This window comes from Molothrus aeneus, chromosome 19, assembly GCF_037042795.1.
Source record: "Molothrus aeneus isolate 106 chromosome 19, BPBGC_Maene_1.0, whole genome shotgun sequence".
Lineage (NCBI taxonomy): Eukaryota > Metazoa > Chordata > Aves > Passeriformes > Icteridae > Molothrus > Molothrus aeneus.
The window spans coordinates 391,902-413,536 of record NC_089664.1 but is presented as its reverse complement, the minus strand read 5'-3'; the positions used below and the strand labels follow the sequence as shown (position 1 = coordinate 413,536).

General features: G+C 61.2%; 2 protein-coding genes across 4 annotated transcripts in view; both read left to right on the top strand.

Annotated features, from left to right (window-relative positions):
* Window positions 1–2,891, top strand: part of RABL6 (RAB, member RAS oncogene family like 6) — a 54,072-nt gene extending 51,181 nt beyond the window's left edge. For both annotated transcript variants that reach the window (XM_066562743.1, XM_066562741.1), the window contains exons 14-15: window positions 2–51; window positions 692–2,891. In XM_066562743.1, coding sequence (XP_066418840.1) covers window positions 2–51; window positions 692–895 — 254 coding nt within the window. In that variant the 3' untranslated portion in view covers window positions 896–2,891. The remainder of the gene's footprint in view (window position 1; window positions 52–691) is intronic.
* A 9,889-nt stretch (window positions 2,892–12,780) lies between these two features.
* Window positions 12,781–21,468, top strand: AJM1 (apical junction component 1 homolog). 2 transcript variants are annotated; one of them, XM_066563093.1, is made up of 4 exons: window positions 12,781–12,949; window positions 15,901–15,974; window positions 16,224–16,302; window positions 17,713–21,468. In XM_066563093.1, exon 4 carries the CDS (start codon window positions 17,773–17,775, stop codon window positions 21,001–21,003), a length of 3,231 nt encoding a protein of 1,076 aa, XP_066419190.1. In that variant the 5' UTR covers window positions 12,781–12,949; window positions 15,901–15,974; window positions 16,224–16,302; window positions 17,713–17,772; the 3' UTR covers window positions 21,004–21,468. The 2 variants fall into 2 exon arrangements, with proteins under 2 accessions (XP_066419190.1, XP_066419191.1); XM_066563094.1 differs by lacking the exon at window positions 16,224–16,302.
* Window positions 21,469–21,635: the final 167 nt, after the last annotated feature.

Here is a 21,635-nt window from a genome sequence, read left to right as displayed (position 1 = left end):
GATAAACAAGCTTCTAAGGAGAAAAAGAAGAAGAAAAAGAAAAGCAAAGAGGTATTGTTAATTAAACAGATCTGCCGTGTTACCCACCTGCCAAGAACAGACGTGGCCTTCCGTGGTTTCCTCCTTGGGAAAGGGACTTGGTGGACTCCCTTCTATGCTCACATCCTCCACCTCTGATCTCTGCCTCCTAGGCTCTGCAGATCACTGAACTTCAAAGCAAGCTTATAGAGCAGTTGAATTTTGGAAAGGGAGTGTGTGAGTTTGTAAAATACAGGATGAGGAAGAGCAGTGCCTCTCTGCTACACTGTGTTCATAGCACCATGATTTTCAAGCAGAAGGGTGCCCACAACATATATCTCGTGGATAGTGAGGGAAGCCTGCAGGAGGCTTTGTGCCATTTAAGCCTGTCCAGTACCGTGGTATTGTTGGGCACAAACTCTCAGAAAGACCAGTGCCCTGTATAACCCAAATGGTTTGTCTGCTTCTCTGTCCAAGCTTACAGAAGGGTCTTCAGTGCTTCAACCTGAGTAAGAGTCCTAATTCAGTTGAAGACATCCCTGCCCATGGCACGGGGGTTGGACTAGGTGCTTTCCAGCCCAAACCATTCTTCAGAGTCAGGTGTCAGGGCAGTACATCCTGGGTCACTGGCACTCTCAGAGCATTTGCTAATAAAAATGTTCTCATTTTGCAGGAAGAGGACAAGTCAGTGAAAAAGAAGAGCAAACACAAGAAGAGCAAAGAGAAGGAGGAGAGCAAAGAGGAAAAAGAGAAAAAGAAAAAGAAAAAGAAGAGCAAGGAGAAAAGCAGTGAGATAGATGAACTTGAGGCTTTTCTTGGCGGAGGAGGAGCCAGCATGAGCAAACCACGGGGCGGGGGGGACTACGAGGAGCTGTAGTTTGGCTGCGAGTGGACTCTGCACCATGGCTGTCTCCATCTTCTCTGATGAGTCACCCCAGGACAGGCACAGATGTGTAAAGCTTTGGCCCTTCACTGTATGATCTCTCAAACCAGAATGAGCAAAACAAAAGCTTTACATCTATGTGTGCTGCTCTGGTGCATCGTTACACAAAGAAAACCAAGCTGAGATGTACATGAACCAGGGGAAGGTTCAGGGCATGGCTCCCAGGCCTGCTGCCAGGCTGTCAGTTTTTCTCCTTGCAGAGATGCCCCATCAGGTCATTGGCAGGCTGTGGGGCAAGGGGACCTGCCTCATGCTCCATCCCTGCTGCATTCCACTCCTGCACACCTGAAATTCCTGTCTTGTTAAGAGGAGTGCAACCAAACATGCTGCATGAACACATCATGCTTGACTGTCTCAAGTCTTTAACTTCTTATCCTTCCTATTTTTTTAAGGAGAAAGATTATATTGGCCATTGCTTCACCCAGCAGTTGATGAGCTTTAAGTCAAGCAGATCATGCTATGGTACAGCTCTCTAAAGCAGCAGGCGCAGGGACAGTGTGAGAGAGAGTGTGATTGTTAAAGTCCTTTGAACAGGACCTTTCTGCACAGCAGCTTAATTAACCCTCACTGGCGCTGCTGTTGGAATTCATGAAGCCCATTGATTTCCGTGGCCCCAGTGTCTCAGACACTACATGTAAGCTGCTATGCAGTTTGGGAAGACAATGAAAAGTGCAAAGCTAACCTGAAAGAGAGAAAAAAATCAGTGTTTTTTCTGCATTTCCCACCCTTGAATTTGCATATTCCAGAATCCCCTGCTGCTGGGACCTCTCAGGGACATGACTCCATGTGGAAATGAAGATATCCAGAGCTTCAGAATTGGCTACAGGGCAGTGTTGGCATGGCAAGGCATTTGCTTCTCAGGCATTTTCCAGTCAGGCTGTAAACCCTGGCTGCTGCTCTGTGCCGAGAGGGACCAGCACTGCAGCTCAGCAGCGTCCATCCTGCTCCAGCCTCTGTCCATCCTGCAGCCAGCCAGTGTGCTGACTTTCCTGCCCCAAGCAGAGAGCCTCCTCTGTCCCGTGAGTTTGGGAAGTCTTTTAGTTTTTGCTTTGAACTTAAACCTATGGATTAGTACCTGCTCAGCAGCCATTGGAGGGGCACTCTGGCCATCCCTTGGTACTCACCTGTGTCTCAGTCAGCAGTCCCTGTGTTTGATGGAGCTGGTCAGTCCTCTGTACCCCTCCTGGCTTGGGTCTGGGGTCCCTTGCTCAGCTCAGATGGTGAAGCTTCCTCCAGGTTCTGTGCATTACATTCCCCTCTTCCTTGTAAGTTGATTTGAGGTTTGGTTTTGTTCTCCCTCACCCCTTTCTGTTGTAAAATGTCAGCCATGAAATCCAAACTGGAGTTTCCTTCTGCATCCCTATAAAGCAATGTTCTATTGATCCACTAACCATTCCAGAGCTGTCTTGACCAGCAGGCATTTCCTGCTCCATTTTTCTTTTTCTTGTGCCCAAAATGCACTTGTAACCATTTCCCTATAAAACAAACTGGTTTCTTGCTGTATGAGCAGTGCGTTGTTCAGGTTTGTCTGCCATTAGCATTTGCCTCTGAGCATTCCACATGGCACTGTAGGGAAATTGCATGGGACAGTTCAAACTTTGCACAGCCAGGGAGGAATAGGAAGATTGAGACGGGACCGGTTTGCTGCCCTTCTGGGCAAAGGCAGGTGGAAGTTCAAGCCTCAGCTGCTGCAGTCCCGAAAGTGCTTCTGTTCCATCAGGACTTTGGGTCATGTTCCATTTTTGCGTTGAAAAACCCTGGTACAGTCCATTCTGATTATAAAGCTCTGTTGTACACTTGTCTCTGCACATCTTCTTCTACCCCAGAGCCTCTGTGCCTGGGCTCGGGAGCTGTGTGTCTCTCCTTGTGCTGCTGTGCTCCCACACCTCACGGGAAGGGGGTGCTGAATTAAAATTCATTCCAAAGAAAAGGAGCTGAACATAAAAGCCATGAGTTCTTTCTCCAGAACTGACGTCTGCCCTGAGGGAGCTGTTGCTTCCCCCAGTGTGGAGGGGGCGGGGGTTTGCTCAGGTGTGGCTGCAGGGGGCTGTACTGGTGGCCAGTCCCTGCTGACAGGGGCTGGCCTCGGTGTGTCTGGCTCCTGTGCCAGGTTTGCTGCCGTAGGAGCCTCCACATTCCCTGCAGCTTGCCAGCACAAGGAGCTGAGGCAAAAACAAGCAAAGATGAATCATTCTGCTCCAAAATACTCCTGTAAAAGAGAAAAGTAGATGCGCAAGGATCTGCTTACACTGGCTGGCTCTACCTACGCTCGAGCCACAGGAGGGTGTGTGGCATGGCTTGGCTTCTGCAGCAGGGCCAGAGAAATCCCCACCCTGTGGTAAAGTGGGAGTGTGGAAGGGAAAAGCAACAAAAAGGCTCTTTTTATAATACACACAATCCCAGAATGATTTAGGTTGGAAGAGACCGTAAAGCTCATCTGATTCCAGCCTCCTGCTGTGGGCAGAGACACCTTTCAGTAGACCTGATTGTTCCAATCCCTGTCCAACCTGGTCTTTTTAGGCTTGGGCTTCTCCCTTTTCCAGGGAATGCTGAACTGGTTTGAGCTACAGCATGAGCTGTAACCCAGAGCCAGCAAGCGTGAGGGAGGGGAGAAGGAAATAGGCCTTGTTTGAGCCAGGCTTTCCCTTGCCATCCTTTCAAAGAAGCTAAATATAAAAAGTATGTACGTGCCTGTCATTGTGGGGAAGCTTCTGCAGGATCACAATGATATAAATAGTTACTGCAAGCATCTCTGCAGGTACCAGGGTATTTGCTTTTGGTTTTATCACTCATCAAAAAAAAAAAAAATCAAGAGCTTGAGGCTGAGGAGCTACATTTTCTTGGAGCTAGTGCTGGTCAGAGCTGCAGGGGCTGGGTTTTGAGCAGTAGGAGGGAAAAGTGCAGATTTATCACTGCATTTTGGCTGGGGTTGTTTACCCAGCACAGCATGGGAAGCCTCATCCATCAGGGACAGGGTAGTGCCTACTCCCCTGCCTGCCTGTGATCTCCAGGGCCACCAAAGTGTCTTGGCTTCCACTGTGCTAGCTTGGAGCCAGAGCACTCGGGATAAGCCAGGACAGAGCTCCAAGGGCCCCTGCTCTCACCCAGTGTCCTCCTGGCCAGGATGGCCCAGGTGCTGTCCCATTCTCTGCAGGTGTTTGTTTGGGGAGCATTCCTTGCTGTACCCATCCCTGGAGTGGGACAGCCCAGTGTGACAGTTCACAGCTGTTGTCACTTGGCAGCTCCTGGTGTGTGACAGTGCAGCTGCTGAGAGGGGCTGTGGGTGCTCAGAGGGGACTGGGTGCTGAGAGGGGCCGTGGGTGCAGTCAGACTCTGGAGCAGACTGACACTGACCTGAGCCCAGCAGGTTTCACCATGCCTGACAGCCTCGTGGCTCCTCAGGTGGGAGCCAGTTTTGGGGAGCCCTTCCCGCTGCCCTGCACCAATGGTCTGAAGCTGCCCACCTCCTCTGTTCTGTGCCTGCTGTCCCCAGGATTCCTCCTGTGTGCACAGCATTACCCTCCTGATGGCCCAGGTCTCCTTGGTACAGGTGGCTGGCTCAGCCTGCTGAAAAGGTTCTTCTTACATCAGTCTGTCCTAGTGGTTGACATAAAACTCCTCCCTCCAGGGATCCAAGCTGCTGAGCCACCTGCGCCAGCCCTGCAGGGCCCAAGCCAAAGGGACCATGGCTGATACCTGGTCCGTGGCTGTCAAACCCCAGGTAGGGAACCAGCCCAGGACAAGCAGACAGGTCCCTGCAGTTTGTGCCACCACCACTCCAGCTGTTTCCCTGCCCATAGCAAGTGGTTGAAACCAGCTGATATTTAAGGACCCTTCCAACCCATAGCACTCCATGATTTTATGAAACCTGTGGAAAGCTCTCCATCACCTTCTGCTTGGTGCTCAGGAGCTGTCTGATCACTGCCATCCAGATTTATTCCTGGACAATTTATGCTGATTTGTTACTTTGCCAGGCTCTTGTTTAAGTGCTGCTCCCTCTCCACAGCCCCTTTACCAATGGGGCTCTGTCCCTGCTCCACCATTGTCCTGCTGGCCAGGGCTGGTTCGTAATGATTCCCATATAATCCCTCTCCTACTGACCCTGGGATGGGCTGGCCTTTTCCACAGCTGTAGCCTGTGTCACCAGGGCACCCAGCCTTCTTCATCCCCCATGGTCAATGCCAAGGGCCACATGCGAGGAGTGCCCTGATGGTGCCCTTTGAGGGATGCAGCTTTGCCCTATTTCTTTTGCTCCCATAAAGTCACGATAAGTCTCCCTAGCTTGCCAAGGCCTGGGGTGGGAATTTGCTTCCTTCCTCCCAGCAGTGAACATGAAAAAGTCATTGGAACGTGGATTTTAGCAGGCCACAAAATTAATGTGTAAAGCTGTGAGTGCTCTTGGAGGCTTTGGGGGGGCTGTGGGGCAACCTGACTGCCCCCAGCCCTGGACTAGGATGGACCTGGGTGGGGGCTGGATTGGGGGCACAGTGGGTTTTCTGCCTGCAATGTCCCTGCATCCAAGGGTCCAGGTGCCTGGGGAGCCCATGGTACTTCCCTGTCCTTTGGGATGCCCCAGAACAGCCAGATGAGTGATGGTGGGGAAATCCTGCAGTAGGACGGGTTTAAGGAGCAGGGCTGTAGCCTAGCAACAGCCTCAATCATGGCATAATAAAATTAATCTAGTGCTGGCTCAGTCTGCTGCATAAAGATACTAGGGCAAGTAGTTGAGCCTTTTTAACTGGTGGGTTTGCCTCCAAACCAACCTGCAGCATCTGTGGCATGTCTGAAGTGTTCCTGGCCCAAAGGTGCTCCACGGTTAGTATCCAGGCTTCCTCTTCCAACCCCGTGGCAGGGTGGTTGCTGAGCAGAGGGAATTATCCTCTGGTACCTTCAGTGAGCAATCCTGGGCCCTCCCGGGGGCTCAGACAGACCCTGGTGGGGGGAGGTGGGGTGAGGTCAACTAAACTGGGGACTCAGGCAGCCTGTGGGAAACAGGGCTCCATTCCAGGTTAAAGCAGGGCTGACGCCTGCACGTGTGCTCTGCTTGGAGCTGCATGGGGATACTGCCATGGAGCAGCCGGTCTGGGAAGCCCTTGAACTCCTGGGTACCCCCAGGGTATTGGCAGGCTCTGCCTTTGGGCAGGAGCAAGGAGGGGAGGCAGTGGTGCAGCTCTCCATCGCCACAGAGGGGAGATGGGAGGCGGACGGGGGTGCTGTGCCTCCTGGTGGCAGGGGACACCTGCGGGATGTCAGTCCCGCCTCTCCGTGCTCCAGGATGGCACGGAGAGCACCCCCAGCGCCTGAGGCTTGGCCTGTGCAGCAGCCACGGCTGCAGCCCAAGCTGGTCTGCAGCCTGGCTGCGGGAGGGAGTCAGCCAGCTGGGGAAAGAGCAGGCTTTTCCCTGGAGCCGGCAGGAGAAACACCCCTCCCCATGGCTTTGGCAGGCAGCGGCTCCGTGACAGGTGTAAGGTGATGAGTTCGTGCCTGCTGGGGCCGTCACCACTGTCTGGGCACCCCTGCAGCTGTGGGAGGTCCCGAGTGACCAGGCTCTGTGGCATCACTGAGGGGAGCTGGAGGGAGGCTCAGCACCCTGCCCAGTGCACTGGTGTCAGGGCAACACCGAGATCCCTCCTCACAGCCACTGTGGGACACAAGGGGATCTGAAACAGGGTTTGCCTGTGGCCCTGCTGTGGGTCAGCAGATGGATGCCTTGAGCCTGACCTCTAGACTGCTTTCCTGTGAGTCTTTGGGGACTAACTAGTCCTTCCCAATGAACCCCAACAGGAATGCGGGGTTACAGCTCTCTGTGCAGGCAGGGACTTCTCAGTAGCTGCTCAAAAGGCACCCTTGAGTGCCACCAAAGCCCAGGAGCCTGCAGTGCAGGGTCCAGCTCCCTCCCCAGCCCCCAAGAGGGCAGCAGGGACTGATTTCTCCCTTGGTTCACAGCTGGAGGCAGGGAGGGGATGCGAGGGAGAGAGGAGAGACACTGAAGAGAAGAGACCCTCCTGCCCCCAGCCAAGCATCACACTGATGCCAGCCAGCTTGGGAAAAGGAGAGCATCACCCACAGACAGGAGCTGCAGGGTGCCAGCAGCATCTCATCCCATTCCAGCTCTGCCTCTCCCAGCTGTGGGATCCCCATGTTTCCTTGGAAACAGGATTTTGCAGCAGCTTGCAGTGGTGCTGCCTGCAGTGGGGGCAGAGGCCCATGCCCACAGGACTGCCCTGCCCTCTCTGCGCCCCCAGCCCTGCCTGTGCTGCTCCCTTCTCAGCCCTTCCCCCGAAGCAGGGGTGGGATGGCTGCCAGACCCCTTCTGCTCCCCCGAGGCTGATCCTGCAGTGGGTGCTCTGTGCCCACCCTGTGGCCCCGCTGCAGCTGCCCACACAGGAAGGATGGGGAACAGAGAGCCCGAGAAAATGGGAAGGTATCAAATGATCAAATATTCATCCCCGCTGTGAATTGAGCAGCAGGATGGAGTGGAGCAGCCCCAATATTTCCCGGAGTCACCACATCACATATATGAGTCCCCAGCATGGCAAGGCACTAGGTGCCAGTCCACCCCCATTTCCCACAGGGGTGTCACAGCCCACAGGGTGGGCATAGGTGGGTGCCACAGCCCCCCATCCGCATTTTGGGGTGCCCCGCGCCGTTCACCCAGTGCTGGAGCCCTCACCACCGCCTGGGTGGCTGTAGCCCCTGGGGGGGACCCAGCACCCCCCTCCTGCCCCAGCACAAGCCTGGCCAGCCCCAGCTGCAGCCTTCTCCCATGGAATCCCGTCCTGCCGGGAGCGCGGCACGGACCCGGCATCGCCTGCCGGTGCTGCGGGTGGCACCCTGACCCCTTCCGGGCCGCATTCGGGAAGCCGAGCGAGAGCCAGGAGCTGCCTCAGCGGAGGCTCACGCTCGACTCGAGGCGCGGCCCAGCCCGTTCCCGACGCAGGCATCACCCCGCGGCTGCAATCGCCCTGACACCGGCTCCGTCTCCCAGGTGGCCCCGGGGACGGGCCGGTGGTGCCAGCGCCGCGCTGTCGCTTCCTATCGCGTGCCCCGATGAGCTGAGCAGCCTCTCCCTCACTCGGCCCTGCCGAGGCCGCCCGGCCCTTCCCCAGCACAGCCAGCTCGGGAACGTGTCCCCAGCCGTGTCGGGGACAGCGAGTCCCGAGCTGCCGGCGGGGTCTGACAGTGCCACCCTCCCCCCCAGACAGCCCCGGCTCCCCAAGCGAGCAGGAGCAGCCCGCCCTGGCCCTTGGGCAGGCGAGGGCACCCCTGGGCAGACAGCTGGGCCCCCGGCTCCCCAGGCTGGGCATTCTGGGGACCTGTTGGCTGCTTGGCATCTGCCAGCCGGCCACGTCCCGCTGGGCAGATCCCAGAGCGCAGCGGCCCTGGGCGGGCTGGATGTGCCGGCGGGGAGGGAGGATCTGCCCTCTCCCCGTTCCTCAGTAACGCGCCTGGCACGGGGCAGAGGTGGAAACTGTGGTTTTTGTGTTTAATGTCCTCCCAGGTATTTTTCCCCAAGCGGTTTCGGAGTTTCTCTGAGGAATCTCCTCCTTTTGCTTTCTCAGAGTGGCCCATGTTGGCTTCCCCTGGCATCACCAGACCAGTGCCCCTGTCTCACTGCCAAACTGGGGCTGCCGGAGGGGTCGCAGATATATATTTGAATATACTGTTTGTCAAAATTTAGACAAACAGTAAATTCAAATGAGATTTTATTTTATAAAGCAGGTAAACCACTTAAAGCTCCACCAACACTTGAATACAAGTTTGTGATTTCAAATGGAACTGTTACTGCCTTGAGAATGCCCAAGATTTTAGGACAGCTAACCCAGAGGATTTCCTTTGGGCAGTGTCCCAACCAAAGGGCAGAATTTCTGATGGCAGTCTTGCTGCTCCAAGGGCGATGGGCTCCACTGACCTCCACTGGGCCTTGTGGTCAGGTCATGGAATCACAAGCTGGTTTTGGAAGGGACCTTAAAGCCCATCCCATTCCACCCCTGTGCCATGGCAGGGACACCTCCCACTGTCCCAGGCTGCTCCCAGCCCTGTCCAGCCTGGCCTTGGGCACTGCCAGGGATCCGGGGGCAGCCCCAGCTGCTCTGGGCACCCTGTGCCAGGGCCTGCCCACCCTGCCAGGGAACAGTTCCTAATTCCCAATATCCCATCCATCCCTGCCCTCTGGCAGTGGGAAGCCATTCCCTGTGTCCTGTCCCTCCATCCCTTGTCCCCAGTCCCTCTCCAGCTCTCCAGGAGCCCCTTCAGGCACTGGAAGGAGCTCTGAGGTCTCCCCAAAGCCTTCTCCAGGCTGAACAATCCCAGCTCTCCCATCCTGGCTCCAGAACAGAAGGGCTCCAGCTCTCTCTTCTGTCGCCCCCCCCTGGCTGGGGTCTGACCCTCTGTCCCTCCACAGCTGTCACACAGAGGTGACAGGTCAGCCTGCCCAGGGACAGTTGGTGCCATGGCTGGCCTTAGTGTTGGGAAGGCCTCCATGCCTGCTGGGGCAGCTGCTGCTGCCACAGGTATCCTGGAGAAAACCCTTATTCTGGAGGCCTCCCCTCACTGCCCACCTGCTCCTGCCCATACTTGCCTCCTGATGAACCTCTGGCCCTCCTGGCAGTGTTTTTCACATGCCCAGGAAGGTCTTTCTAATGCTTCAAAACTGCTCCGTGCTGGCCCAGTCAGAACTGTGCTCCCCTACTTATGTCCCAGTGGTCCCTACCAGTCCCCCCTGTCCCTGACCTCATTGCTGTGCCTCCACAGGTCCTGGTGTGACCTGAGGGCTGGCTCAGGGGACCCCCAAGCCCAGCAGGTTTGGGGAGTGGCCCCTGCCCCTGTGCCTGGCCCCACAAGGGTCAGCATCCCCAGGGCAGGCGTGGGGGGTTCCTGTGCTGGGTGGTCCCTTCCTGCTCTGAGCTGCGCCAGGGGACACAACAGGGCTGGATCAGGGGATCTCCTGCGCCAGGTTAATGTCAAATCTCACAGCGAGCTCTCAGTGTGGCCTCAATGAATTGGTCTTTGGGGAGGGCTGTGAGGCCCCAACACCACCCCCCTCCCCAGCTTTGCAGCTGTGTAGGACAGGTGTGACCCCAGATGTCCCTCCCAGGATGAGATCTGCCCTGCTTTGGGTCTCACCAAGTGTCCAGAGTCACAACAGAACTCCAGGGTGACCTTTGGGCATGTTGTTCCTCTGTGCCTCAGTTTCCCCTTTCGATGGGACCCAGCAGAACTGAGTCTGTCACCTGCAGACACTTTGGCCAGGTCCACACTGGCAGGGGCAGGTGGGGAAACTGAGCCACAGGGACACAGTGAACATTGTGGCTCTGCTCCCTGTGGGGTCTGGGGGAGGACTCAGCACCAAGGAGGCAAAGGCCCCACAGAAAGGGGGATTTGCCCCCACACTGGCCCAGCTTGGCTGCTACTGGCCTTGACAGGAAGCTACAGTGGGGCAGCCCAGACCCAGGGACAGAAGATGATCCTGCCTCGGGACAGGCACCAGGCTGGCCTTTTCCTTGTAGGATTGCAGGACTCAGGCTTGTGGGATCCCTCTGGCTATTCACGTGTTCCTGTGGCACAACAGGGCCCCAGGCAGCTCGGCCAGGGACAAGCCTGGACCCGCAGAGCCATGGCAGGGCCCCAACACCTCTGTCCTCCACACAAGGGTCGGGGACAATTCCATCCCAACCTGCTGAGTCCTGCTGCCCACATGGCTGTGCCAAGGGGGTCCCCTCCATGTGAGGGGCTGCCACCCCTCTGGGTGGTGTTCACAAGGCAGCCCCCCAGCCCTGCCACCCACCCCTTCTCAGTTCCTGGGGGGCTGGGGTTGCCTCCCCTGCCTGAGTGCCACAGACTGGGAACCCGGGTGTCACAGCCTAAAGCAGCAGCACGGCCCCGTGCTCAGGGCAGGTGACAGCCCTGAGCAGCCAGAACGACCGCAGCCCTCAGGGGGATCTTCTCCTCTGCCACAGGCTGCCACTGGCTCGAGCAGGAGGAGGAGGAGCAGAAGGAGCAGGAGAAGGAGGAGGAGCAGGAGGGGAAGGCAGTGTCCAGAGCCCCATTGCCCCGAGCACATGACATGGCGCTGTCATCTCCGGTGCGTGGAGACCTGCCCGCGGTGCAGTTGGATCCCTAAGCACCTTCCAGCCTGGAATAGCAGCCTCACACGAGGAGCAGATGGTCCCACTGTCCCTTGCCATGGGGCTTGGGGGACATGGTCCAACCCGTTTGTTCCCTGATTTCGGACTTGTGGTCACTCCAAAACCCAGAGGTCCAGACAGGTGACCTCAATCCATGCAGGTGTCACCCAGGGCCACAGCTGCACGGACAGAGGGTGGCACTGTAGGGGATGTCCTAAGGGGAGCATACTCCTCCATGCGCGGACTCGGCATTCCACAGGGATGGGCTCTGGCATCGTTCGGGTGATTGCACCCACGGGCGATGTGGATGGAGCCTGCCCGGTGTTCCGGCGGGCATCAGCGGCCACAGCGGCGGTGCTCGGGGCTGGCTGGCGCGGGGCTGGCAGCAGGCGGGAGCAGATGGAGCAGCACGGCGGGGACCGCGGGGACAGGAAGCCGGGGGCAGCGGGAGCGGCTGGACCAACAGCCGGAGCCCGTGTCCTGCAGAGAGGAACATGGAAGTGCCGGGGAGTGCGTGGGGGGCGGGGGTGATGGGGCCCATCTGAACATGGTGCGGGGGTCCTTGGCCCCGTGTGTGCAGCAGGGACAGGCTCACCCTGCTCCCAGCTCCTCCTCCAGCTCCTGTGCCACTCGTCAGTGCAATGAGCTCCTGGCGCTCAGCCCGGCCCCCAGGGCACACACCGCTGGTGCCAGTGGGCTCAGCAATGCCCACTGCTGCCAAGGGCATTCCTGCAGGAATCACAGCAGTGCCAGCCCACCACAGGCCCGCCAGCACTGCTCTGCCAGGCACCGGCACCAGAGAGAGTGGAAGTCCGTTTCTGGAGCTGCAGTGAAAGAAGGAAAGGGTCTTGGCTACAGGGATTTTGAATCAAGCAAATCCCGGGGTGCACCTGCCATGCAGAAACGCATGGAGAGCAGCAGCCTTGGATCAGGGCTTGGAGCCATGGCAGGTACTGGTGGGTCCCAGGGCCATGGCCATGGCCCCTTGCCAGGGCACCCACAGGTGCTGGGGCTGCCCCCGAAGCTGTGGGCAGTGGAGGGCAGCTCAAGGAGGTGATGGGGGGAAACTGAGGCACAGCTGTGACCATGGGCCTGTGCTGTGCATCTCCGGATGCTGGGGCCTGAGTGTGCCAGGAGCTGTTCTGTGCCTCCTCCGTCCATCTCCATCACTGAGCATCCCTGTGGATTCCAGCCACCACAGGCAGTGACAGCCCCGGAGACTCTGGGAAAACGAGGCCATTCCATGGAGGAGCTTAGCAGGGGATTTTGCTGCCCAGTCGGCCCCGGCCGCGCAGAGCCGCGGTGATGGGGCAAGGTCAGGCAGGACAGGCGCGGGGGGCTGCCCACACTGGGCAGCTGCCGGTGCAAGGCCCTCGTGTCTGCGGGGGCCGTGAGGTCTCTATACAGGGTGCCCCCGCGGGACATTCACACCCATGGAGCGGGGAAACCCCTGAAGGATGGCATCGGGGGCCCCCAGACCCTGCCCGGAGGTCCCGGGGGAAGAGGGTGTGCTGCGAGGGGTGGGGGCGGGGCCGGGAACCGGGATGGGAACCGGGGTTAGGGAGCCGGGCGGGGGAGCGGAGATGGATGGGGATGATGGGGATGAGGACCGGTCTGGGGGCGGTGCCGGGGGAGGCTACGGTCCCGGTGCCGGCCCCACCGGTAACTCCGCCTGCCGTATTAATGGGAAAACAAGCGGCTGCAGAGCGTTGGGCCGAGCTGTGCTGTGCCGTGCCGTGCCGTGCCGGATCGGGCGGAGCCGGGCCATGGTCCCCAGGGCGGCGGCAGCCCCAGCCTAGTGCGGCGGCGGCGGCGGCTGGGGGATGCGGCGGGAGCCGCCAGAGCGGCTGGCGCGGAGCAGGTAAGGGGGTCCCGGGCAGGGGGCTGGGGATTGCTGTTCCCCCCGGGGGCCCCCCCTCGCGGGCCTCCCCTCCACCATCGCCTCGCAACACATCATATCTCATCTTCCCCCTTTGCCTCCCACCATGTTTCACATCCCCATCCTATTCCCCGAAGATCCTCCCGGGGCATCCCAACCCCCAGGCTCCCCACACAATCGTCCCGTGCCCCACATCCCCGTCCCCGTCTATCTGTGCTCCCTCCATTCCATCAGTCTCATCGGGGCCATCCCCATCCCGCGCTCCTGAGCCGAGTCATCCCACCCCATCTCACCGGTATTTCGGGGTTCTCCATACTCCCGTGTGCCCTATCCCCATCCCATCCCTATACCCATCCCCATCTCCCAGCCCCAAACCCATCCTCATCTCCGTCCCATCCCACCGCAGCGCTCGAGCGGAGCCATTTCACCCCTCCCCCCGGTGCCCAGCTCAGCGCCCTGCGCGGCCCAGCGGGCCCGGTGCCGCCCGGTGCCGGTACGCAGCGGGGTGGGGGTAGCCGGGGCCACCGCCCCGGCGTCTGCGGCAGCGCCCGGGACAGACCCGCTCCCCCCCGGGAGCCACCCCATGCGCCGTCCCCCCAGTCCCGGCCCCACAACTCGCTCTCCCGGCTTGCTCCTAGTTCCCCTGCCCCCCGGCTTTGCCCGTTTGCGGGTGCCCCCCACGCTGAGGGATTAGAGGGGCCGGGGGTCAGGCCGTCCCCTGCACCCCGGGGTGCTGCTCCCCCCGGCAGGATTACTCCTCTGGGAGCACATGCTGGGTTCGGGTTTGGCAGCCATCTGTGCCTGGTGGGCTTGGGACAGGGACAGGGGGCGATGTGGCAGTGCCAGGGGCAGAGAGGCTGATTCACGGGGCTGGGGAGCAGAGTGGAGGGGCTCTCTGATGTGTAGGGCGGGCAACCCCCACAGGGGCATAGGGCACCATGTGCGTATCCTGGGGTTGGCGGGGGGGGGGGGTGGGGGGAGCGTCTATTTGCCACGGATACGGAGCAGCGGCGGGATGGGCAGGGGGCTCTCTCACCACAGACCATGTCGGCTGCCAGCTCCCGGTGCGGGAAGTGCCCAGGCAGCAGCGGTCATCAGTGTCCCGCTGACACACACACACGGCGCACAGGCCTGTGAGCAGCAGAGCTGGCTGTGCACAGCGGGCACACACGGGCACAGACACTGCCCCCACGGCAGCTGCTGCTGGGACCTCCAGCATCATCTGCTCGAGCAGTGTTTGCAGCAGGACATTGTCCTTGGCTGCCTGTCCCGATGCAGGGGCCGCTGGGGCGCTCAGGGTAGCACTTGGGGCAGTGCAGGACAGTGCTGGGGCCGTGCTGGGGCTGTGCTGGGGCAGTGCAGGACAGTGCTGGAGCCGTGCTGGGGCTGTGCTGGGGCCGTGCTGGGGCAGTGCTAGGGCAGTGCTGAGGCCGTGCTGGGGCAGTGCTGGGGCAGTGCTGGGGCAGTGCTGGGCAGTGCTGGAGCCATGCTGATGCTGCTGGCCGTGCCCGCGGGGCCGTGAGTGCAGTGGGCCCGGTGCAGCGCAGTGTGTGCTAGGGCTGCTGGGGGGGAGGGGGGAGGCGGCAGTGCAGCGTGCTCAGCACTCTGCATGTGCAGGCAGCGTGCAGGCACCGTACCCACTGCAGCACTCCTGCCTGCTCAGTGGGATGCACATGGGCAGTGAGCAGGTAGGATGGGCAGCAATGCCCAGGCAGTGTGCGGGCAAGGGTGGGGAATGTGCGGGCAGGGTGCGTGGAGCAGTGCCTGGCAAGGCACCAAGCAGGATGGGCAGGCAGCAGCCCTTGCCATGTGCAGAGACAGGCAGCGAGTGGGCAGTGCTGAGGGCAGGGCGGGCAGGCCGTGCACTGGCAGGGCTGTGTGTATGGGCAGCTTGGGGCAGAGCGCAGGCAGTGTGTGGGCAGTGCCCTGGGAGTGTGGGCAGTGTGCAGGCAGTGCCCGCTAAGGTTGTGGGGCAGGCAGGGTACTGCAGTGCGTGGGCAGTGTGGGGTCCGCACTCCTCCTCCCACAGCCCTCACGTGGCACACGCAGGCAGTGACCCAGTTCCGGGCATCCTCCGTGGGCCCCTCTGGCAGCGGGGTCACCCCCAGCCCAGCTCCTCGTGCTGCCGGAGCCCAGTGCTCACGGGCAGCATGGAGGGAGCAGCGCCTGGGCCCGTGCTGGGAGCAAGGGCAGGACCCCACGGGGGATGTCTCCCATCCACTCCTGGGCACCGGCCGCTCTGCAAGTGCTGTCGGCAGGTGTCACATCCACGGAGTGACACCGTGTGGGCATCCCGGGTAGGGAGGCTGGTGCCTGCCGAAACTGGGCAGGGCTGGGGGCAAATGGGGGGGGCATCCAACCAACCGGATGCCCACTAGCTGGGGGGTTGTAGAGAGCAGAGGGGATGCAAAACCCTCTCCCTGCAGAGTTGGTGTCAGAGGCTGGTGGGCATGTGAGCATAATGGCACTGGCAGCACCGTGGGGCCATCTTGGCTCTGCCCCCCTCAATAGGCAGAGGGTTCCAGCAGCTGCAGGAGGGCTCTGCTCTCCCTGCAATGCCACAGAGCCCCAGCTCCCCGTGCAAGCCTCCCCCTGCACCCACGCTGTCCTTACCCACACTGTCCTCGCAGAGGAGGAATAATTTGGAGAAACCATGGCAACCCCACAGCTCCACCGGCAGTGGGTGCCGCTGGGTGGGTGGAAGACACTGGTGCCCGTGGGATGCAGCGCCCACATCCCCAGTGCACAGGGATGCACACACGCTGGGTGACAGTTCTTTGGGTGGCAGTTCTTTTTGGTTCAGCAGGGCTGTGGCTGCAGGGGTCTCTTGAGGGTGCTCCATGCGCTCACAAGGCATCCATGGCCCCAGCAGCCACACCTCCACTACACTGGGGGGTGCCCAAGGAGCCTCATGTGCCTTGTTTGTTTTACAGTGCTGGGATGGAGTCACCACAGGCCCCTCGGCCACCTCAGCCCACCCACCCCCTCACTGCTGCTGCTGGACCAGGTAGGACCCTGGGCTACAGTTCCCTGCCTACCAGCCACCCCGACACCACAGGAATGGGCTTCCTAATGCCACTGTCACCGTCGCTGTGGCATGGGGTGCTGCCTTGCCAGATCCAGCCCAGTTCCCGCATACTGTAACACAGCAGAGCCAATACTGGGCCACCTTTTTGGGGGCAAACCTGCCCTCCCAGCTCTGCAGGGAGGCACTGGGACCCCCATCTCCTTTCTCATGGCATCTTGCTCTTCCCAGCCCATCACATGGACAGACACCCCAAGGCCACTGGAGTCACCTCAACTCTGGCATCAGCACCCCCCCAGCTTTGGAGCAGGTAATGAGGAGGAACCCAAGTCCCCTCCCCATCTCTGCATAGTCAATGCTTATTGCTAAATAAAGTAAATTCTTTTTCTCCAAGAAACATCCTCCCTGTGGTCCTCTGCTGCTCTTTAAAGCCAAGTGTCCACCCATCTTTAGTGCAATACAGAGCAGCCAGCATCAACCAGTGCACCCAGACCCTTGGTGGCCACAACACCCAATGCTCAGAGGATGTGGTGAGGTGACAGCTGGGAGGGTCCCTGTTGTGGGCAGAGAAGGTGCACATCTCCCAGTGCAGGTGACAACCCATGGCAGCTCTCAAAGGGCTGGTAGGGAAGGTCAGTGCTACAACCCACTTAGTCCTGTGGGCAGACCCCTTCCTCTGTCCCCACCATGCACTATGGCAACCTTGTGCTGATGTCCTCATTGTCACACAGCTGTGTCACGCTGTGGCTGGGGACTCTGCCCACCCTGGCCACCCAACAGCATTGTCCCAGAGCACTGGGGTGCTTGGTGCTGTCACACAGTGGGTGTCAGACCCCATGTCCCACAGCAGCTGAAGCCACCACCAGACTTGCTTTCCAGCCCAGGGGACATGTCACAGCCATCGGTCACAGAAGACAACAAAGCCAGAGGGTACTGAGCCAGCACAGCTCCTCTGGCACAGGGAGGTGATGCAGGTATCACTGCTTACATGTAGGTTGGGGCACCCACCACAACACCCCTCTGCCACCCCTTGAGGCCACTCCTGATTTGGAAGACCCAGAGAGTGTGCAGCTCTGTGTAGCCAGCACTGTGACCACCCCACATGGGTGTTTGTGGGCCACAGTGGGTGCAGCCACCACAGGGAGGGGTTGTAGCTCCTGCCTCCTACAGAGCCCCAGACCGTGGTAGCTTCCCAGCCACCATGGTGGGTGCTCATGGTGCCTGTCCCTGGGCCCTGGTTCCCCCTGCAGTGCTGGTGCTGGGACGTGGGTACACACAGTCCCAGGAGATCCCTCAACACTCCGGTGCTCTCACCAGGACTGAGCACACACTCCCCATGGAAAACCCTGGTGTTGAACCCTCACATCCCTGCTCAGAGATGCCAATTCATGTGATTCTGCAAGACAGTCCCTGTGCCCTGTGGGCCAGGAAGAGGGCACAGTACTCTGTGTTCTCCTCTTGCTGTGCTGAGCTGGTATGCAGTTCCCTGGCTGTCCCCATCGGTGTCCTGCCAGCCACTCTGTGATTTGCACCCTGGATCTGGAGACTTTTTCCAGTTTCTTCCTCCAGTTGATTGACTATTGACAGCAGCAGCGGAGGCTGGGATGCCCCCAAACCTTCCTTTCTGAAGAGATGGCCAACCCCCAGCTCTGAACCAGGAGCAGTGGGGATTGATATGAGGTCACTCCAGGATTGAGGCACCTCATGTGTTCTCTTGCAGGGGGGGCTACCGTCCTCTGAGGCCGTGTGACAGGGAACTGGCAGAAGAGTCTCTTTTAAGATGACACGAACAGACCCACCTGACATTCTGGTGTCCACGGTGTACCAAGACATCAAGGTGGCGACAGCAGCCCCTGGGGATTCCGTTGTCTGTCAGCCCCTAGCACAATGTGACGCCTCCATGTCCTCCTCCCTGTCCCGCGAGCCGCAGCCCTTCAACAAGCGCCATTGTAGGAGTTTCGACTTCATCGAGTCGCTGGAAGAGCTGGGCACCCCCTCGGCCATGGAGCGCGCCTGTCCGCGCCCCGGCATGCCCGAGCCCACGCCGGGGCCGCCGGGCAGGCAGGCGCCACCGAAGCCAGACCCTTACAGCGGCAGAGCCCCCGCGCCGCGGAGCGAGCCGAAGCGCCGAGCCCGCTCCAAGAGCGCCCCGCGGGTGAAGTCCACCCTGACCCCGGTGCCCATCACCGTGGCGGCATCACCGCCGCCAGCCCGGCGTGGGCGGGAGGTGCTGCGGGTGGCACGGGAGCCCTCCCGCACTGATCCCTCGCCGCGCCGCGAGGGCCCGATGCCGCTGCGGGCGCTGGCCAACGAGGTTCACCCCATCAAGCTGCAGCCGCAGCGGAGCAGCGTCAGCCGCATCTCCCCGCTCTGCCTGGGCAGCAACTGCTACGAGGAAGGGCCGGGGGGGAAGGTGGGCGCCAGCCCTCACGTCAAGTGCCGAGTGGACATCAAGCCGGACGAGGCAGTGCTGGTGCACACGGCGCGGAGCCTGCGGGCAGCCCCGAACCGTCCGGAGCCGCCGCGCTGGCCCCGCACCCCTGGGGCCGCCCGCAGCCTGACCGTGCCAGGGAGCCGGCAGGCATCCGCGTCCCGCACGCCCACCCCCAGCGACTCCTACAGCGGGGACCCTCCGCTACTGCCCTACCCCGGTGAGTACTACGAGGCAGACCCCCGGGCACTGGCGTACCAAACAGTGCCCGTGCCAGCCTCACGGGAATTCAGGGAGTACCCCGACAGGGGCTGCATGACCTTTTCGGCCCCCGGAGTCCCAGCCAAGTTCTTCTACGCAGAGGAGTCAGCGCGGTGCCCCAGCCCTGCCATGCCCCTCCGCAGCTCTGGCTATGCCAGCTACCCCTACCCCAGCCGCCATGCCGTGCCCCAGCCCTTCTACACCGAGGACCCGGCCAAGGCTGCTGCTCACACGATGCCGCCCCGGACGTTGTACGTGGAGGAGGCGCGGAGTTACCCGGTGCAGGAGGCACCTGCCCGCACCTTCTATGGGGATGAGCCCCGCTACTACGCCCCGCGTGGGACTCCGGTCAAAACCCTCTACGCCGAGGACGCTCGGACATATCCAGCCCTCGGCTCCTCCCCCCGTGTGCTCTACGCCGAGGACTACGGGAAGTACCGGGAACGGGAGATGCTGTCGCGCACGTGCCCCCCGCCCCGCAGCGCACAGTCCCTGCACTTCGGGGACTGGTACTGCCCCGAGCGGGCCACGCTGCCCTACCAGAGCCTGCAACTGTCTCGCTTCACCCCACAGCCGGCCGGGCGTGAGGCCATGTTCTCCTCCTGGCATGCCAGCTACGGCGTGACTCCACCGCGGCTGGGCCGGGAGACCCAGCACTACTCCAAATCCTGGGACAACATCCTGGCGCCAGCAGCGCGCAGGGAGGAGGCCCTGCTGCGTGGGCGCAGCTATGAGAACCTGCTCGCCCATGAAGAGCACCGTGCCTTATCCCCTGAGGAGCGCCGGCAGCCTGTGGTGATCAACCTGTCGAGCTCACCCAAGCGCTACGCGGCCCTGTCCCTCTCCGAGAGCTCCATCCTCGAGCGGGTGCACGCCGACGGCAGCCGCGGGCCCTCAGGCCGCTCCTGGTACGTCACTCCGGAGATCACCATCACCGACAACGACATCCGCGCCGAGGGGCTGGGCCGGAGCGAGAGGCGCTCGGCCAGCTGGGACATGCTGGACGCGGGCCGGGAGTGCAGGCCCTACGCTGTGCCCTGCGCCCCACAGCCCAGCCCCAGGGAGAGCGGCTCGGGGCGCCAGCGCAGCCTGGAGCAGCTGGACGAACTCATCACCGACCTTGTCATTGACTACAAGCCGGCACCGGGCCACCGCTCCGGGGACAGGGACAGCCTCGCGGAGCAGCTCAAGCAGCTGCTGAGCAGCAGCGCCTCGGGCCCCCCCCGGCGGGGCGAGGGCAGGCGGGTCCCTCACAACATGCCCGAAGGACCCCGACCCACAAAGGAGCAGCCGGGCCCCAGCTCCCATGCTGGCACCCCGCGCCGTCCACCGGCCACCGGCCCCTTCGAAAAGTCACCGGAGAATTGCTCGCCCGACCTGAGCGCTGAGGAGGACGACATGATGATGTGCTCCAATGCCAAGTGCCGGCGCACAGAGACCATGTTCAATGCCTGCCTCTACTTCAAATCGTGCCACAGCTGCTACACCTACTACTGCTCCCGGCACTGCCGGCGCGAGGACTGGGACACGCACAAGGCCAGCTGCGTCTACGGGCGGGTGGGCAGCGTCTGCCGCCACGTCCTGCAGTTCTGCCGCGAGAACACCGAGGTGCACAAGGCTTTCTCACGCATCGCCAAGGTGGGATACCTCTCCCGCGGCCGTGGCGTCCTCTTCCTGGGCTTCCCCAATGCGGGCTCCGCCGAGAACTTTCTCCAGTTTGGGCTGGAGAGCCTGCTGATGTCCCCCACGTATCTGTCCCTGCGGGAGCTGGACAGCTACTCGGACAACCTGGGGGAGTATGCCCAGGAGCTGCGGGAGACAGGCAACCAGTACGACCCCAACGAATGTTTCCTGCTGAATGTAACCGTGGCCGTCACTCAGAAAGTGCCAGAGAGGCCCTCACCGAAGATGCAGGTGCCGACGGTCAGGAAATATGCCAAGGTGGCCTTAGCCTCCTCCAGCCCTGAGAAGAAGATCTTGAAGAAGGAGCGGGACATGGAAACGTTGATCCTGACGCCACCGCCCGGAACGGCGGACATCGACAAGGAGGGGGAGGAGGGACGGAAGGCACGGGAGGTCTGCTTCATCAACATCCAGCGGGAGCTGCGCATCCGCGGCGTCTTCCTGCGGCATGAGTTCCCCGCTGTCTACGAGCAGCTCTGCGACTTCGTGGAGAGCAACAAGCGCTTCACCCCCACCACCATCTACCCCATCGACAAGAGGACGGGCAAACAGTTCATGTGCATGATTATGGCGGCCTCCGAGCCTCGCACCCTCGACTGGGTGGCCAGCCCTAACCTCCTGGACGACATCATGTGAACGCAGGGCGGGGGGCACCCCCTCTGTAGATACGTGCTGTCCTGTCAGAACCCCCTCGGCTGTTACACCAAGGGGCACCAAGGGGAGGGGGCTGCGGGCAGCCAGCAGTGCTGGGGGGGCCAGGCGGTGACGGGAGCACAGCCCGAAGTTTGCCCTGGAGCCCAGAGCCTGGGGAGCCCCTGCAGAGCCCTCTCGGGTGAGCGGTGCTTGGCCAGAGCGGGGGCGCCCCGCACCCCCCCTAACCCCTGCCCACTGGGGCTGCCGCAACCCAGAGCCCCTCTGGGCTGCCCCAGGCTCCCCTCAGCACGGAGGGTCCCGAAGCGGCCATACCCAGCGCCTGGGACTGGGCTGCACCAGGACCGTGTCCCCGCCGCGTCTGTGTAGCCTGTGCGTGTTACTGCGGGAGCGTCAGGTGCTGGGGGGCCCTGGGATCCCAAACGGGCTCTGGGCACAGAGCGGGGCAGGGCTGGGGGGTCCCTGGACGCTGCCGGGGGAGGGGGGGAGCGGCCGCGGTGAGAGATCCACCGGGGGGGGGGGGGGGGGGGGGAGCGCTGACCGGGGTCGGAGGTAATCGCCAGTGAGGGGTGACCGTGGCGGAGACCAGGGAAGGCGAGGCAGAGCCGGGGTCGTGG

Coding starts and splice junctions, on each gene's coding strand:
- AJM1 (XM_066563094.1), top strand. CDS start 17,773: ATGACACGAACAGACCCACCTGACATTCTGGTGTCCACGGTGTACCAA.